General features: G+C 40.3%; 1 protein-coding gene across 1 annotated transcript; it reads right to left on the reverse strand.

Moving 5' to 3' along the window:
- Nucleotides 1-399: 399 nt before the first annotated feature.
- On the reverse strand, nt 400-18,796 carry LOC311217470 (merlin-like; the record flags this gene model as incomplete). The annotated part of the gene is made up of 17 exons (XM_084299541.1): nt 18,686-18,796; nt 16,891-17,016; nt 16,355-16,477; nt 11,896-11,979; nt 11,032-11,100; nt 10,726-10,808; nt 9,659-9,734; nt 9,064-9,201; nt 7,210-7,284; nt 6,276-6,389; nt 5,710-5,832; nt 4,942-5,159; nt 3,932-4,034; nt 3,056-3,183; nt 2,315-2,465; nt 1,420-1,629; nt 400-435 (listed from the first exon to the last, which is right to left on the reverse strand). The coding sequence occupies exons 1-17, from the start codon at nt 18,773-18,775 to the stop codon at nt 400-402; spliced, it is 1,947 nt and encodes a 648-aa protein (XP_084155667.1). The 5' UTR covers nt 18,776-18,796.
- Nucleotides 18,797-19,468: the final 672 nt, after the last annotated feature.

A 19,468-nucleotide genomic window follows, 5' to 3' on the forward strand; every position in this document is an offset into this window, starting at 1 on the left:
TCATCCCAAACATCTCCCAGACACTTGCTGCCTGGCATCCTTTCTACACACACAGAGTACCAAGCTGGTAAGTCAGTGTGTAAAAATACCCAGGGGGAAGGTTCAATGAAGTGTAAAGTGTTTTTTCAAAAGTGCATAAAAAGTAAACAATGCTCCTTTGGGTTTGTATGTTTACCGTTGGACCCAAAGACACCAGCCATTTTACACCGGCAGTTTTAATGCTCCCAGCTTATGTTGTCTGCCTGGAAACCGAATGGCACCAATAACGAGAGAACCACGTCTTTATGCCGATGGCTGTCAGGAGACAGAGCTGCACGAATGTCCTCCCATAGGTGCATTTTGCAGCAGCCAAACAGACAGCAATCAGGTTCTACCTGTCTGGTAAGGAAATGAGACTCTTCAAATGTAGATCACATCCGAGTCATGCTGCTGAACCTAGATGCAAATTAAATAAGAAAAATTAGTTCTACTTTGAATTCCTACAGAAAGCAAAGCCTACTTTGTTTTGGTCTAATTCTTCCTTTTTGTCGAACTAGAGCCTTTTGCAAGATGCCCTGCAAATGGTTTTTCTTCCCTCTTGAAACAAGCCCATTTGCCTCACAACAGTCTACATTACGTTAGTCCTAAAATATTTGTTTCTCTTATTTGCAATAGAAAGAGCTGCTTCCTCAATTGCTGCTACACTAAACTGTTTTCCTTTTAGTTCTAAGTCTACAACCCTCTAGGTTCTGACCTTGGAAGTTGCATGCTAGACACTCTGACTGATCCTGAAAATCGCCAGTTCTGTTCATAGAAAACAGCAAATACATCAGGCTTACTTTATTTGTAGTATCTTGCACAATTAGCGTTGCCTGAAGAAAGCTGATTTCCTTCCATATGTACAGGAGTGCACGATCTTACAGTTCTTCTTGAACACATACTACGTTCTCCATTCCAGTAAAGTTTAAAAAATTGTTTTGTTTTATAAGACCCAGTTCATTATTATTTTAGGATTCTTTGAGAGAAATGACGGAAGAACTGAGATGTAGAAATCTAGGCCTTTTTCGATATCTTTATCCCCATCCCTTAAAACCAGAAAGATTGGCACAGTCTGTTTTAAGTTCTCTCAGAGCACATTCTCATTTCCAAGCCTGGCTGATACAAATAAAATTTAACAAATCCTCCTACTGCATATGGGCATCATTTTCATTTATCAAGGCTTAGATCATAAGTGAGAAAAATCAAGTGGCCTCAACAGCCCTGAATGCTGCTCCAGTGCAGGGCCTCCAAACCTGTGGAACAGCCGTGCTTTGTGGCCTGTCATTTCAGAGGCTGTGACAGAGCTGGATAAAACCATTCCCTAAAGCCAGCCATTCTTTACTTCTTTGAATTCTAAAGCCTCTAGTCAATATTTGGGAATTTACTTATAAATCTGATTACCTTTATAATCTGTTTTCTGGATCCTGTGCCTACACTATTGGCAACCAAGGAATTTGTTTGAAAAGATGACTTTTCCACTGGCACTGCATGCTGAATTTTGTTGGTACAAGGCCAGCTGCTTGTAGTATTTAATGAGTAAGCAGGGAAAGGTCTTTGAAGATTTATATCCAACGAATCTCCAGTTTCGAAGGTTTTCATCCATGACGGGGTCTTTAAAAGAAAAGAACACATGGAAAATTAATGCCCTCTCCCCATCAACATTCATTAAGCCAGAAAACATCAAATGCATAGCCAGCCAGAGCACACAGGCCATCTTCCCTCATTTTTTCCAAGCCTCCCTTCTCTCTCAAACAGTTTACTTAGGGCCATTTTTTATTATATGTGGAGCAATCTGGAAAAGCAAAGACAGCTCTATTCTTCCCCTGGTTCAGGAAGAGCGTTTATGTAAGTAACAAGAAACTTATGACCAAGATCTGAGTTTAGTTCCCCACTGCCTGAAGGGGAAGAAAAAAAAAAAAAAAGCCAAGACTTTTACAAGAGATTAATAGCAACCACAAAGCACGTGAATGAGAATGTGATGCAAACTATGAGAAACCACATTTAAACACATTAAGTTACAAGAATTTAGTTTGTTCCATGACAGTAAACCTTACTGTGATTTCATAACCTGCAAAACAAATTATTATTTTTTGTTTATGTTACTGGTATCCTGCCAGGGAATTTTTATTTATTTATTGTCATGACTAGTCCTCTTCTCTGTTAACACTTAAAATATTTTAGTATCAAAGGTCCTACAGAATGTACATTGAATCGAAATACAGCAATTACCTTTGGCATACATATATATATTATTATCATTGTGCCAGAAAAAGTGGCAGGTATTTAGGATACTTACATTTCCTAAGGAGCGATCCAAGGATCCCAGGACTTCAGTCCAATGAGAGTAAAGCCCAGACTGTTTTTCTTCTAGCTTCAAAGCATGAATTTCAGACTTGAGTTCTTTCAGTCGATCTTCAAATTTCTTGCTCTTTTCTAAGTAATCTAGCCTGTAGCCCACACATTAGAGACAAAAAGCTTACTACCATAACATAACTCACAAGTAGGGGTTGAGGGAAGCAAGTGCATAAGGAGAGGAGAGGCAGTTCTTTGCTTCATTTTGCCTTTTTTTTTTTTTTCTTGTATTGGCAAAATGAAGTCTGGCACATGTCTGCCTGACTCCCTTGCTCCAGTGAGGTGGTTCACTTCCACTCTTCAGCATTCACTAACTTTTTACCAAGAATCAACCTCCATACCAAGAGGAAAAGCCCCTTTGTATGGAAGCAATACCACGCTTTAACACTAGAGGGAAACTTCTGTCCTCTAACATTACTCCAGCAAAGTTCACGCCTGGCCTACTGGTCTCCAAGACAGGAGGGTTCTGGATCAGTCATGGATTGATGGCACCACAAAACTTTTCCTCTTTGCAAAACAGCTAGTTTTACAAAGATGTAACCTGCACCAGCTCAGTAAAAGGCCTCCATTCATACATACAAGGAGAAGACCATCCCCAGTTGTTAAGGATGTAGCGCTGAGAATTTTTGCTTTCTGTACTTCCCACGATTAATCTCATTTATTTACACCATAAGCATATTGATACCTCTCTCGCTCTATCTCAAAGGAGAGTCTCTTCAGGTCAACATCCTTCAAATCCAGCTTGATGGACCCTTTGTCAAAGTTGGCATCTCTAGTGTCCGTTGGCAAATATTGCGGGTACTTGACCATGTGCTGAAAGAGGCAACACAAGCACTGTCAGTAAGATTTGATTGTTTGATTTTGGTTTTAACTCACCATCTTCTTCAAGAGTGCCCTGCTGAGCCATTTCACAAGCTACCCATGGATTATGAGAAACAGATGCTCTTGAAGACCTTCCCCGCTATTTGAGTGGCCCCAGACGAGTGCCCAAAGTCCACAAGCCACAAATCCAAGTGCAGAAAAGTACCTTAGCTATCTTATTCATTGCAGCAGAGAATGGAAATCCATTCTCAGCAAGACTGAAGCAGAAGAGACTGTGGCACACTGCCTTAGCAACAACTTCTTGCTAGTGACAGCTTCACCTGCTTTGCCTGAAGATACTCACAAGGAATTCACATGCCAGGTTCAGTACAACCACCTCCACAAAGTATTGTCTGAGATGGCACAAAGTCAGTATCAGGCATGAATGCAGGCAAAACCATCTAGGCTTCCCAAATCCTAACATGAGTCCTGTTTTGGCTTTTGTTTGGTTAGAGTTTTTTTGTTGTTGTATTTTTGTTTTGTAATATTTGTCTCACCTTTATCTTCCTGACTCAATGCCCTTAACAAATACAACTTCAATTCCAGCTACACTGTGTTCAGTCACCAGCTAGTCCTATAGGTGTTTGTCTTGCAGCTAGATGTAGACATGCCACGACCTAGCCTGATGAGGCTACAAACATAAAATTAACATATGATTATCTCCCAAGACGAAGCAGTGCCCAGCAGAACAGAAACTTACAGGATAATTAAGCCTGGTTATGTCTAATAGCTTCTGCTTGGCTTTCCGTTCAGCCTCCCTGGCTTCATGCAGATCTTGTTTCAGATGCTCTGCTTCCTTGGCTCTGCAAGACAAATATCACAGCAAATGGCTGAAGATTTCCAGCACAGAGCAACACAGAGATTTCAAAGTTACGCATCTCACTGGTTTCTGGAGAATAAGATCCATTACTCTGAGTGATTCCTCTACCCAAAGACATTTGCAGTAGGATTGTCACATGGAGAACCAGGCACAGCACGACACAGGCTTTGAAGGGCAATCCTGCAGGAACTGACTGAATCAAAGTGTTTTTTCTACTCCTAGTTTCCACGGGTTCAAAAATGACCTATTGATACAGATTCTTCAGGTTGTCAGAGATCCTCCTTGAGACGAGGAGGGGTGCAACATAACTGCTCTTTATTTTGGCAAGCTTTTTGGCAGCATCCTAAAACAAGCAGAAAGCCCTGAACAACCTCTATCAGCACTAGTCTGCTCTGCATCCTCAGGCAGCACAGTGCTATGGAACATGCAAACTCTTACAACGTGGTTTATACTCCACGTGAGTTTACCTGGGTTATACTTTTCAAAGATCTAGAAGGGATATGAGACACCATCACTTAGTAATGAGGAAAAGTCTCATAGCCTATAGGGTACACAGGTTGTTAAATTTAGGTAGCTAGGTAACCAGTGCTCTTTTGTTAATGCTATATAGAAGATGTTTCTGCATTCTGGATTTTTAATACTAAACATCTCTACAGCCTTCCATCAGGATCCCTCGTAAACTTTTTGACCCGCATCGCAACCACTGGTAGCAGGTAGAAAAATAAGACATGCAAAGGTATTTTCACTCTGAATTGTTGCTTTGGGAAAAATCCATCCCTACTGCTCTCCTTCCCCTTCTACCCCCCACCCTCCTGCTCTGAGAAAATAAGCATTCTCTCTGCCCAGGCAATCCAGTAGGGGCTACACAGCCCCACTCAAGCAAATCTAACCTCCGGTCAGACTCCTTCACCAGCTTCACTGCTATCAGCTCTGCTTCCCTCATCTTTTGCTCCATCAGGCGTTTCTCCTCCTTGGTTTTCAGAGCTGTTATCTCCAGCCTCTGTCGCTCTTGCTCTGCTTCTGCAGCATTCTGGGCCAGCAGTTTTGCTTCTTCTTCCGCAATCTGAGCTTTCTCTGCCAGCAGCTCTGCCGCTTCCTGGGATCGGAGCTAAGAGAAAAACTTTTTGTAGTTACCCTGTCTAGCATCTACAATTTCACCCTTGCAGTCAGTCAGGAAGAAGATATCTTTCCTGAACAGATCAAGGGATAAATATAGTAATCCCTAAAATAAAAAGTAAACAATTGTAGTCTGGTGTTCCTCCTCTGCTCCAGAATTGCCCAACTTCCTTCCTGCCTCTCACTTTTATACAAGGAGACATTTGTTCAGAGTTGGGCAAAGATATCAACCAAAAACTGTCACAAGTTGCCCCCTTCAGTTGCCAATGCCACATGCAACATGCACTAAGCCTTCTTTCTCCCAATTTCAGCTCACAAGGTTACTTTGTCTCCTCTTTGCTTGAAGAAAGTGCTGTGAACACAGGGAGAACGGCTCACAGCAAATTCCAGCATGCTTTCTCCACCACTGACCAGAAACTGTCCAGCCTTGCATAAGCCATAACTTATAGCGCCTCACAGAAGCCGTAAGAGAAAAAGAAAAAAAGCTTCCAAACCAAGAAACCCCTTCAAGTGCAAGAATATTCAGCTTACGTGCTACTCACCAGGGCCTCATTGGCCTGCCTGGCTTCATCTTCCAGCTGGAAGAGACGCCTTTCCAGCTCTTCTTTGGCTCGCTCAGCTTCTTCTCGGAGCTGCTTCTCCCTGGCCAGCCTTTGATTCTCCATCTGGAAAGAGAATGAGAAATACCACATTTGTGGGTTTGCAGCAGGATCTCATCTGGGCCCGAGGCAGCACAGCAAATGAATCTACTGACGAACGGACTGCTCTCTAGCTGGTGAGTTGACATTTAGCAGAGATGCAATGCTGAAGCTACTTGCACTTTAGCAGCACTGAACTCCACTAACTGGCAACACTGGTTATTTCAGGCTGCTGGAAGAACACTTGCATCGATCTGTTACGTACCCCAAATCTTTGTGATCAGCCCTTCAGTTTCACAAACATCACTTACATCCTCAGAAGCCGCATACACACTAGAGCTGTTCCCACACTCAATCCTGCTGCACTTTCTCACCTCCCACACACATATTGATGCAGTGCATGGACAGCGAGGGCACCAGCTGGAATAATAATCAGTGTTTTCAGCAACAGAGGAGCAAAAATAATCTACCTTTTTTCTAGCCTTTTCTTCCCTAGCTTGTGCTTTCATTTGCTGGATTTCTATTGAGTCCACTTTTCTTCTCCTCATAAACAGGTCGTGGTTTCCAATGCACAACTGCAAAATCTGAACAGGAAAAGCAAAGCAAATGAGATTGTGACATAGCTGCACCCCATCCAGAGGGGCAGAAAGAGCCCCACACCAGTCTCACAGGACAGAAGCTAACACTTCTGACTTCAGCACAAGTGCTGGCAGTTGCTTTCCTTCCAAGAAAAGTGACACCAGAGCAGGCTCATCCTCAGGTATGTAACAGTTTAGAAAACATAACAGGATGAGGGGGTTCTCCTTCCATCCTTCATCCCTGTCTGGTTTCAATTGCCTGAAAAAGAACAGGCAGGACTAGGCCAGGTCTAGGCCTAGAACAGGTCTAGGACAGGAGTACACAGGAGGCAGCTATGTGGGAATGGTCAGCTGTGGTGGCCCCTCATCCACAAGGTCAATGAGAAGTGATCCAGCCCCTGCAGCTGTGCTAGGAAGCAGTTAGTGATAATAGAATTAACAAGTTGATTAGGTCCCTCCCTTGTTGCTTCTCCCAGAAAAGGGGAGGCAACAGCCGATTAAGAATGCACAGCAGCCAGATAAGCAGACGCTGCAGCGGGCTTTGCACTTTTCCATATGCTACACCCTCCCCTTCCAGTAACTGGATTTCCCTTTGTGATTTGGGCCTTCTTTCACATCTCACTTTTCACCCACCATCTCCCCTCCCAACAGGGAGAGGACAAACATATGTACCCTGACTTCCCAGACAGAAGAATCCTATGGAAAACACGTGCTGAAACTCAATGCTCCCTGGCCTCTACATCGGTTTCTCAGACAAACATTTCTCACTCAGGTATCACTCAGTACTGCCAGGCCCGGTTTTAAAGGAGGAAAACAGGACACTTACCAATTTGTTTACTTTTAGCTGAGAGGAAAAAAACTTGAAGACTTCTGCTTTTTTGTCAAGAGGTTTAATAGTTAACTGTTCAGACAGAAGATAAAAATAGAGGAAGCAGTGAAAAGGAAGAAAAACAAAGCTGAAACTATTTAATATTAATGCAAACTTTAGTCCATCTCCACTTCTCTCCAGGGAGGCAGTGATTTATGCCACAAATACAGGGAGAGCGATGCAGAAGTGTTTTGCTCACAAGAATCAGAACCAGGGCTGTTCTCTGTTACACAGGTTCCTCATCTGCTCATCTAAAACAGCAGGGCATTTTAGAAGATAAAGCCTCTCACAGCCCCACACCTGGTGCCAGTTTGGATGGTGTTTTTCATAACAATACCACCTGTGCATTGCAAACTACCCTGAGAACGCTGAAGCAAGCCCTGGTTATCAGGAAAACAGAATACATTAAGAATACGACTACTTCTGGAGATTAGTAACGTCAGGGAGATGTCAAACACCTCTCTGAATCCCAATCATTGCAGATGTAAACAAAATGTATTACAAAGGCCTGAAGGATTTTTTCTTCAGACCACGAGATAACAGTACCGAAGCTCCTGCTTTCTCACATTTCCAGTCCTATCTCCCAAGCTGTTTCCAGAGGACATGAAAGGCTTTCATGCTGCCAGGTCAGTACACACTGTTTTACTTCATATGCTGAGCTCAGTTTGGCTGCATAACAAAAAAACAGCTCCATTCTTTAAGATCCTGCTCTCTGTGACTCATGGGTTAGCACTCGATTCCTATAATTCATTCGTAATGCAATGTATAATTTCAGGCCATCTGAGTCATCAAGATCTTAACATCCTACAGCCTGTTTCACCCTGTAGGTAACAGCTGCTTTAATGCATTGCCTTGTGAGGAGCTGAACTGTGAACGTGACACCAAATATACCAGAGCTTTCATACAGGGCTGCCCAATTTCCCAACAATAGGGAGCTAAAGCAGCTTATTCATGGACCAGAGGGGAAGTTTAACGATAAGAAAACAAAACTCTTTGGAGGTAGAACTTTCCTGTATGCTGCCCTGATTGATTTAATGTATTTACAGCTAAGCCTGGACAGCAAATCTCATCCTCAGTGTTTTTCAAATGGTCCAGAGAAAGAAAGGAATAAGCCACGTTGTCCTTTGGCTGACAAATTCCAAGTATGCTGGTACCAATGTGATTTTTCTGGTTTTGTTTTTCTGATTTTAGCCTTCCACGTAGCCACATGACTTGAAATAACTCCAAATTTCACCTGCTCCCCAGTGTACTGTATTCAGGTATAAGATGGACTCTGAAATCACAGTGAAATTGTAATGGTAGGGCTGTGCTGAAGACTGAAATCATTCACTGATAAACTAGTAGAATTGAGGCAGAAAAACACGTATATCTCCCTGCATGTCTCCGCTTGCCAGTGTGCTTCAAACCTCATCTATTGGGACAACTTCTGCATGCAAAACTAGCATTAAGTCTTTACAGATCATCTAATTCCTGCTGAGATAACTAAAGTCAGCCGTGATGGCATTCGTAATATCTATCTTTTACAGAGACCAACACTCTTGTTTTGCAAACGACAAGCAGCAGGGAAGGAAACAGAATAGTGGGCTCCACAATTTTAGAGAGCTTAGAGCAGCCCTTGGCTCCTAGGGGAACCAAGATTATGTAGCACATCGGAAAGGCAAGTTTGTTAGGAACTAAAACTGTAACAGAGCTCCGTAGGTTTATTCCCCCTCCCCCAAATTATTTAAACAGAGACCGCTTTCAGCCTGTTCCAAGAATCCCAGTCCACACCCTTGCCCATATAAAAAGAATAATATATCAGAGCCATCATACCTCCTTCTCACTATAGGAAATGTTTCTGATAGCACTCCACTCAAATGACTTATTTGGAGAGAACCTGTTATTAATGCTGTAGATATGAATACCTTTGGCATCAACTCCAAGTAGGAGATCTGTATGGTTTTTATTTTGCTAAAAAAAAAAAAAAACAAAAAAAAAAAAAAAAAAAACCAACACAGATATCAGTAAGTCCTATTTATAGTAACATAGAACAATTACAGACAAGAACCACAATTACTCTAATAAACGGATATTTGAATTTTTAAGAAAAGGCTGTTCCTACAAAACAGATTAGGACCGTTGCTAGCACACCCAGCTGAATAAAGCAGCTCAAATTTCTAGTTTATTTATCCTTCTTCCTATTACATACCCAAGACCTTTGTCAAACAATAGAACATTAATGTTTACTGTTGTATTCACCTACTCAATTAACAGGTAAGTAAACCAAGTCAGGACAATCACTACAGAGCCCACCCACAGCAGAGAAAAGCAGAACCCAGGAGTCCCAGCTCCAAGCCCCCTACACGATTTTTAAAACGACACTACCATCAAATACAGCAATAGCAAATTGCTAAAATAAAGTACTTACAGCAATGGGAAAATAATTGACACCATACATTTCCAAGTCTTGGGCAATTTTCAGGTAGTTCATCTCAGCTTCATCCCTAGAGAATAAGACCGATTACAGCAGGTGACTCCTATACAATCTTTCTGTCCTGACAGTGTATTTCCCAGTTCAAAAAGAATGCGCATTCTGGTCCTTTGTGCTTTCATTAATTTTACTGTCTTACCCTTAACAGAAAAAGGATGATAAAAAAAAAATCTCTACAGAAGACAAAGCTGTATCCGTTTTTATTTGAGTCAGGTATAGTGCAATCTTTATTAAAATTCAAGTCCAGTCTTATCCTTGTATGTTAGTTTTGCCACTCCATTATCACCTCTTGGAGATCTACTCTACCACTATTTTCCATAACATGAGGATATTCCCTTCAGGAAGAGAGTTCGTTGAGAATGAGTGCTTTGGGCATAGTCCAAAGAAAAGTAAGTCTCTCCACCCATCGTTGTCTTCCCTCCAAACTGAGGCATCGAGTCTTGAGGAAAATATTCAGGAAAGATAGTGCTAAGAAGCATTTAGAACAGCCAAAGAAAAATTGAACTGAAGTATTAGGAATGGCTGCCTCTGGGTGCCAGCAGCTCCTACCTCACATTTAATTGAACTTCCAGGCATGCTGAATGTGTTAGAAGTAGCTGAACACCCACATGGAACCACACCAAAATTTGGTCCTGGAACTGCGATGCAATGTCTATACCACTTTGGTACCTTACTAAGTATGCGGACACCTTTTTGAACCGTGCTTTTAACAAGGTATAAAATATCAGATTTTAAACATGTTAGGTTGTGAAGCCCAGAAAGAGCCTTCACCTTCCCTGTTTACTTCAAACCAAGTCCAGTTTACAAGCACTCAGTGCCCTACACAAGATACTTTTTACCCTGGGTGAATGGATGTTTTATCCCTTAGTAATAAACAAACCTAGCAGCGTAGCTTGGAACCCAGGATCTCTTTGCTCACTTACAAAATCCAAATTTCAATAAAGACAGCAAATAACTAGTTACTGAAACGTACAGGATTTCCAAAGAATGAAATTATTTCATACCTAGCAATACCCCTGTGCTCAGCATACCAAGCCGTAATCTTTTCTTCCCACATCTCTGCTGTCAACTGATACTGCCTGAGGACCTAGAGAGAAAGGAAGAAGTCTGTTTCCCTTTGAAGATACAAATACGTGTGCTTCCTCTCCCAGGCAATGTGAATGCAACCATGCAGTTCACAGCTTGGTCATTTCAGCAAGTTCAAGGCTAACACAATCAGTATCTAATGCTCTGGTTAGTCCCAAAGCAGTACCAGCTCTTCATCAAAGCACAGATTCAAAAGTTTGGTTTTATACAGAATAAAAACTTACCCGTTTGGGTAAAAGTTCATCATGGGCTAGAAAGCCTGGCTCATGAAAGTTTGGGTCGTAGTCACCATACTGTCCCAAGGAAGGAAAAAAGAGATTTCAGCTTGTTAGATGCAGAAAGCTGAAGAACTTTCTGGCTGCAGTTTGATGCAACTGCTCGAGACAGATGTTGTTTTGGTTCTCCCATATACAGTGTAAGGGTAATAAAACAGGCTCCCCTCATCTGAACCATCTGTGGAAGTCAGTTCCAGACTTTGTGCTATACATGTGGTTCCAGTGCACCCCCTAATGTGGCCTGTAACCTTACGCTTCAGCCCTAGGCTGCACCTCTTGGTAACTGAAGATGTAAAGGGATCTGCTGTGACTTCACACCCTTCTCTGAACTACGGAATATGTTGTGGAGTGTAAGCTCACTTCCTCCTACTGTATGTAGGCTGGGCTGCTGCAGAGGGCCAGCTCTGCTAATTTGTGTTCCCCTCCTGCCATTTTATGAGCTGGGCTCTTGGTGGCATGAAGGTAACTATGTTGTGAAAGCTGCTAAAGAATATCACACCATTGTAAGCTCATGGTATCAGCACCTCTGTATCCATGGACACTTTAATAGCAGGAAATAATTCCAATTCGGAGAAAAAAATACATTAAAATGCTACATCAAAAGAAATCCTCTAAACTGTGAAAGCATAGTATAAAACAGCAAACTAATTTCTTCCTCAAATCCTTGTAATGGCATCTAATGCTTATTTTTCCAGCTGCACCTGTGCTTCCCAGCATGACCTATTTTAATAGCAAAGTTTAACACTTGTGTTTTACATACCACCCTGTATATGTGTTTGTTAAAAATAAATAAGAGCACTGCTATGCACAGACCTTGGCCTGAACAGCATAAGAAGCCAGTAAAACTGTTGCCTCTGGAGAGCAATAGATTTCTTCATCCAGTATCTGTTTCTTAACCTAAATCAGAAGAAAAAGGGAACAAGTTGAAGAAGCTCATACTCAAGACTTATGTCAGGCCTGAAATTAAATTAGACATGCCTGGACTATAACTTGGCACCAACCATCACAAGTTAACAGCAGCAACAAAGAGGCATTCAGAAACACAAGAAACCATAACATTACATTTAATGAAAATAACTTTTGGAGGTTAAAGTGTTTTAATTTTAAGTTCATAGAAGTGCCAGACAGCTATCTCCCCACATTTATATAGGGAGTCCTGTAAAAGAATCTGCTACAGAACACATTTATTATCTGCACTTCATTCCTTTTAGATTTTTTTTTATTTTTACTTCCTGCTTATGATACAGTTAGTTCTCCCTAAAGTTTGTACAGCACCATGAATAAATTAGTAAGTGCATTTTATCAGACGCTATCAAAAAACTACGGAACTACTGCAAGCACTTTCCTAAAATTTTTCTGCTAATGCCCCTTGCAGAGATTAGAGGCCTCATAGGGAAGGTATCTTTACTTCAGTCTAGCAGTACAAAATGACCTTTATTTCGTGGCTTCTATAGGATGCCAAAAAGCTAAAACCTGCCTGTAAATTATAGTCCTAGAAATAAGCATGAGAGCTGATGAAGTACTTTAATTTCAGAAAGACAATTCAATGAAAACATAATCAACTGTTGTATTTTCAATCACATTATTCAGCTTGGAATGACAGAAAAAGGCCTCTTCCATAAACCTGTGGAAAATTGTTAATATTGGTTCATTGGGCTTTTTATTATTCTTCCTTCATACAAACAGAATTAAGGACCTTTCTCACACTCCCTTTTATTACCGCCTCATTTCCCTGAATGAAGCTGTACCATTTTTACCTTCAGCATTGAATAAGAGCAGGTGTGCTCCTTTGCTATTGCAAATCATCATAACTTCTTTGTATTCAGTCATACTAAATGTGCTACACCAAACAATCATTTGACCTGCCATCTAAAATAGCACTAAAGAGCTACACAACCACAACAAGAAAGATGTTTAGCTAGAAAAAACATTAGCTTTACAACATGTAACATATCCGAATTTTAGGTCAGGACAAACCTCTGGAGGTCACCTACTCAAAGCAAGTCCAACTAGACCAGATTGCTCAGGGATCTGTCCAGCTGCCTTTTGAACGTTGTCAAGGACAGAGATATTATACTAAAACCAGTAATAGAATCTTTAAAAGCTTTCCAGAAGAATGAAGGGCACCTCACAAAGAGAAACTGCCTAATAGAGCATTAGATTTATTCAGTTACAATGGTCTAAGTACAACAATAACATAGTGGCTTAAAAATAAAAGCATAGTAGAAATGGTAAAGAGTCTTTTAGCATTCTTTTCATTTTAGTACTCCATGGTGCTAGCATGATCAGAGGTGTAATAGCTTGTAAGACGTTGCTCGATTTTAAATATGTTGGGCAACTTTTACCTGGAAACCTGAAGGGGGAAGAATAAATTAATCTTCCCAAATCTTCCTCTCAGGTGTAATGTATTTAGCCTACTAACAAGCACAAGATAAGAAAATTTTACATAATTCACAGTCTTAAGCATTTCCAAAAAGAAAAATTACTTGAGATAATGCTTGAGCTGCCTTTACAAAGACACTTAGAACTGTAGGTGCTGTGAACTGAAATGAACCATCAAGAAAGTTTTTCTTTCGAATTTAGTCTCGGGTGAGCACAATATATAACCTGAGTTATAGTACAGGGAAAATTCTTTCTAAGCTGTTAAAATGGAAAGAATGAAAAGACTTTTCTTCCAAATTGGAAAGCTCTGGCTTTCATACTCCTTGGTGCAAATAATACATTTCAGAATTGAGAACAACGTAAGATAAATCTCCTATAAGTGTCTGTGTGTTTTTTTTTTTTTATCATTTCTATAAAGTAGTATAACAAAACATCCTTGTAAAAGGAGTAAGTTATCTAATCGTTAAACAGAAAATGTAGCTTTAGTCATTGATGTTTATTCACACATTTAGCAAAAAGACATTATGCCACATTAACATCTAAGTCTGAATAGTGAGTAGAACTGAAATCTGTAAGCATCCAGATGTCTGTACATGTTTTTCCTATTGGCATCCAGGTGTGATCTTAAGTTCTTATAGCCAGGAAACTTTGCAAGTCCAAATTTGTTTCTGTCTTGTTTTTCTACTTTGGAATGAGAAGAATTTGCTAATTGCATATCTGCTAGTCAAGGCAGGTTCAAGGAGAAAACGTGAAAAGAAATCAGGATTAAAAGAGTAGGAAGAGTTCTGCCCCCCTCACTCCTTTCCAAACTTAGCTTAAGAAGCAAATTTCCAAACGGTTAAGGGTTCTGGTAAAACTATAGTTAGCTTGTTAACCTTTGGAATAACAGCATTTTCCCATTCCTTCATTAGCACATCCTCCTCAGGGAACCTGTGTATTTACTGTGTTTATTTACAGATGCAGACTGATTTTATTCCATAAGCCAACCTACTTGCACAGACACATCCTACTGAAAGCTACCGAATAAAGCAACATAGTGGAGCCTGTAACATTCAGAAGATTCCACAGCTACTCAGGAGAGAAGATGGATGGCAAAGATGTTGGAAAATACAGCTGACCACCAAGTGACCATCCCAAAAACTCAATGCTCATATAGCTACTGTTACAGCTATAGCCTATTGCTGCAGCTGTCTCTATGCTGCTTTAGTCCTGTTGAAACTTGTTAGATAAGCAAACCTGTGTATTTCAGTATGGATATCAAATTGTGATCTTTTCCCCTACAATCCAAAAATAAGATCTAAAAAGGACAGGTTAGGTAGTTCTTGTTTTCTAGTGATTATGCCTTCTACAGTCTTACACAACAAGATCTTCCAGTAACCACCTGGACTATTTTTAGAAGCTTGGGAGTTTTAGTTTTAGGGGTAGATTGCAGTCATGAGTCTTGTTCCATCTGCAGTTGGTATCAGTGAAAAAAATTTACTGTCCCCAAGTGCTTATCACCATTCCTTTCCTCTTCTTCACCTTCACGACTGCCACCATAATTGCTGTGTAGTCACTCCCTCGCACAGTTCATACACCTAATAACAGGTCTCTTCTAATCCTTCTCGTTTTGAAAGAACCAGGTTAAGGAATGGTTACTCAAGAGCACCAGCAGCTCTAAGAGAAGATGACAAGGAGCTTTTGAGACTCTTCAGTTTAGCTGCAGCCAGAGCAGACCAGGTGACACAGTCCTCAAGATGACTCTTGAAGCTGATAAAAACGGGGACTTCACTCTATACTTCTCACCCCTGAACAGTTAGGGCAGGAACCTTAAGAAACTAATTCCCAGACCAACAACTTTAGGCAGTGCTCCAAAAGGGCAGGAAGCATGGTAAAATGTGCACTGTGGTTATCCTTAAGTGGTATATGGATGGCTTAAAATCTAACATAAGAAGAACCTTCACAGAGTTCAGAAAACAGAATACTTGTAACAGATAAATGCAGAATCTGGTCAGGATGCCCTAATTATGCTGGGGAAAAGAGCCCTGGTGTCTGCATGGCAGTGGAAATAAACGAACAAATAAATCTGAGATTACTTGTCCTCTGAGTGTGAAAATATCAGGACCAGTTATGAAAGCACCTCTGAGAGTGGCTATGGAGAAGCTGCTCAATCAGAAATACAACAAGGGAACAGGCAGACTTGGCTCAAAAAGTTCCAACCCATATGGAGTTTCTTCCCAAAATTAAAAATTGAATATGACCAACACTGCTACCTCTTCTCCCCGATTCACACTCTAAACCTCAGTAAAAGTGGGAAGCTTTCTAAGGTCTACACACACTTTAAAGGGTCACTAATTTGTAACTGATGCACTTTTCCTTGCCCCACCTCAAAGAGTATCAATCCCTGGGTATAGAATTCACATCTCCAAAATGTTTGGTTTTGCAGCCTTCCTTCTACCATTAGCTTCAACTATAAAGTTCTTCAAGCAGCGCCACCCTTGCATGTTTTTTGTTGTGTTTTTGTTTTCTTTAGGCCACTGACTACAAGGAGTAAAGCAAGTCTGGAATATCCAGGTGCAAAATTACCACTGGAGCTGCTAGGTGTAAAAATCATTTTACATGAAACTACAGGTCCCAGCAATGTAACTCCCATTCCTAGCACAAGAAGTACGAGAAGTCATCATGAGAACAAAAGCCTGCAGAAGGCAAACATTCAACTTATCATCATACAAAACCACAGTAGCCAGGAGAGATGTTTGTATTTTATAAAAATTAGATATTTACATAGACAATGATATGGCTGAAGCCAGCAGAGCCATTCTGAGACTAACAACAGCCAACAAGATCAAAGACATATAAAAGGACTGGGGTGAACACAGAAGGAATTAATGGTTTAAGAAATGTTCCTGACCTGAAGGAAGAATAAATGCTGGGTAATTTCCTGTAACAGTTCCTCTTCTACCTTCTCGGGGTAGAATTTAGCCAAAAAATGAAAGCTAATGGGATCTTCTTTGGGGATTTCTTGATCTAAAACCTGCTTAAAGATAAAACCAAAATCAGCAGTAAAAATGGTACAGAAATGTCTCAAACTATTATTCCAGAGGAAAATCAGAAGGCAGCTAATAATCCAGTTAAGGCAGCATTTCCATGTTCTAGAAGGAAGGGCAATGCTGAGCTTTAATGTATTAACAATAAATGCATATAGTGGTGATTATATGAATATGTGCATATATTATATATTATGAAGAAGTGCATATAGTGGTAACACTTCAGACAAAACCTTAAACAAGAAGATTGCATAACACAATGAAATTCAATTCTAAAAAAAATGATATAATCTAGAATTATGGGTTGTCATTTAACACGTTCCTTTAGCTCCTGAGCTTAAAGAAAAAGTAAGTCATTTAGGAGCTGAAGATTGCAGGTTACTATTTTTGTTTTCTGTACCTTTTTGTCCATCTTTAACCAGGTGCACATTCCCTTCATTGTATACTGCAAACCAAAGAACCAGGTCTCCCTTAAACCAAGTGCTCGGCACACCAAGTCAAACAAGTCCTTTCCCTTCCACTTCATCTAGAAAAGAAAAAGAAAATAATACAAAACATATTTATCCTGACTGAACTTGCCGCATTTTTGGCGAGCAAACCAGGTTACCATTTGCCTTTCCCCTACAAACTATTATTTCACCTTTAGCTTGACAAAGAAACATGCCTACTGCTGCCTACAGCAAAGGTACATGAGCTGTAATGTTCTACTTCCTCTTCCTTTCCTCCAAAGATTCAAAGCTGCAGGCATTTAATCACAGCATCAAGCACTTTATGAGCAGAGGGAATGAGGACTGTACTACTGATCTCCTAGGACCCAGCAAAGCTTTATTAATATTTGTAAAAATCTTATTCAACAGTTTACACAAATTAAAGAGTCTTGAGAGAAGGCCAGGGGGAAATCAAAGGAGTGTCAAGGCACAGAGTAGAAATGCCAAACAATCAAAGCAAATCCATCTTTCACATACCTCAGCTATTTCAGTGGCAACAAGCCAAGCCTTTATGCTACTCTGATTTAAATGAGCAGGAGTCTGTCTTCTTGGAGTAGGATTTAGTGCGCAGTATAGTCGGGATCTTTTTTTTATACAGTAAAAAAAAAAAAGTAATCTAATCTAATTTACTAGTCTAGCTCCATAGAGAACAGAAACTTTGATTAAAGGTCCCAAAATTCACACACACATGATGTCTCATTTTTCACTGAAGAGGCTGCACATCTGTTTCTTCTGTTTGGCTACATATTAAAAGATGATTTTGTCTCATTGCAGGGTCAGCCACTAAACTCAATGGCAAAAAAAAAAAAAATTAAAAAAAAATAAAAAAAATAAAATAAAACACTTCGGGGCATTATTTGGATGGAAAGCAGGATATCCACCCAGAAAAAAAGCAGTACTGGGGGAGAGAGAGTGATAGCAAAGGAAAGAATATATCAAGCTGGATTTGCTAACAGGATTCTGAGCTCTGAACCAAATTTTCCAAATTCTATTTTCACAACCCTGCTTGCAATTACTTTAGATCTGTAAGTTACAGAAGTCCAGTGCTTTTGACTAGTATATTGTCTCTGAGGGATCAAGTAAATGAAATATTAAATGCCCCACAACAGTCATCTCTCTCATTAAAATTGCTATCCTAGTGGACCTTAGTTTTCTAGCTTGCCTTCTCAAAGTAATTGCGCTTTTTTTTTTTTTTTTTTGCTTTTGTTGGATGATTAGGAATTAATCAGGCACAGTTCTGTCTCCTCAACAGTGCAGCCCAATTCATTTATCCATCGATCGCTTGCTATATATGTATTCTTCCACATTTTTCTGCAGTCTATCCAATTTACTAGAGAGCCATAATTAATAGAAGAAAAGCTAACTTTTACATTTGATCATTTTTCTCTCGTACCCAGATAAGATGTAAGCCAGCCATTACAGCTAAAGAAAGAAACTGGAGTTTACAGGTGGCGAATCACATTTGAAGAGAATTTCCCAGATCAACAAACGTGGAGCACCATTTTGTACGTTAGTGTATAAGCAACATCTTAGGACCAGCTCTGAACAGACTTGTTTCTCCAGGCCTGCGTCTTAAAGAACCTTGTCACATTCAAAAAATGTGGCTTTTAAATGATAGCTATGGCTTTTCAGAGAATTTTCAAGGGTACATCTTGCTAATATAAAGGGTAATCTCCAACTTTCCAGCATTTTTCTGAGAGCTCTTACCTCACAGCTGAATTCCATTTCAGCATCCACTGTTATAATTTTGACTTTAAATGTCTTTGGTTGTTTCTTCTTCAGGCCTCGGATAGACATATTTTTCAGTTTATGAGGACAGCCACACCTGAAATCAAACATAGCTGCGTTTAGGGCTAGAAATTCAGTAATTTTCTTGGCTATATTTCAAAGTAGGATGAGTTCAAACTTGCAGAATAAAGTCAGCCTTAAATACAAGCAGTCTCTGGATGTTTGTGTCCAAGAAGATGCTCAAAGCCATAATTATGTCAAAACAAAAAAAAATTTAGTTTGACCTGGGGATTTACTCCCTAAAAATTGCTCTAAAATATTGTTCTTGTCTTTCCCTGAGACCTGGGAAAATATTACCTTCCTACAGTACTAGAAACAACCTCATTCAGACCTTACACTGCAAGATCTAGGGGACTGCTTCTCACTACAGCTGAGGACATCTAGGGAACCTCCAGTCCAGCCCTCATGCTCCATACAATCACCTGTGTCCAGGCAATTCAGTGCTCTCTTGCAGTGAAACTCTGCAATGGATGAATATTCAGTTTCACCAAAAGTAGAACATGACAAATGTCAGCAAATTAGACATTCCTCATCACTTTTATACATCCAAACAAAATTCTCTTCCTCAAGGTCTCTGCTGTATGTACTGCTGTGTCAGTACTCTAAATGCATCAGCGGAAGCACTGCGTGTAAAAGAGCCACATCACACAAAAACTTGCTATATCAAACCCAACTCAATACTTTTCCATCAGTTGTCTCCTT

Source organism: Netta rufina, assembly GCF_964035555.1.
Source record: "Netta rufina genome assembly, chromosome: 21".
In the NCBI taxonomy this organism is placed as follows: Eukaryota; Metazoa; Chordata; class Aves; order Anseriformes; family Anatidae; genus Netta; species Netta rufina.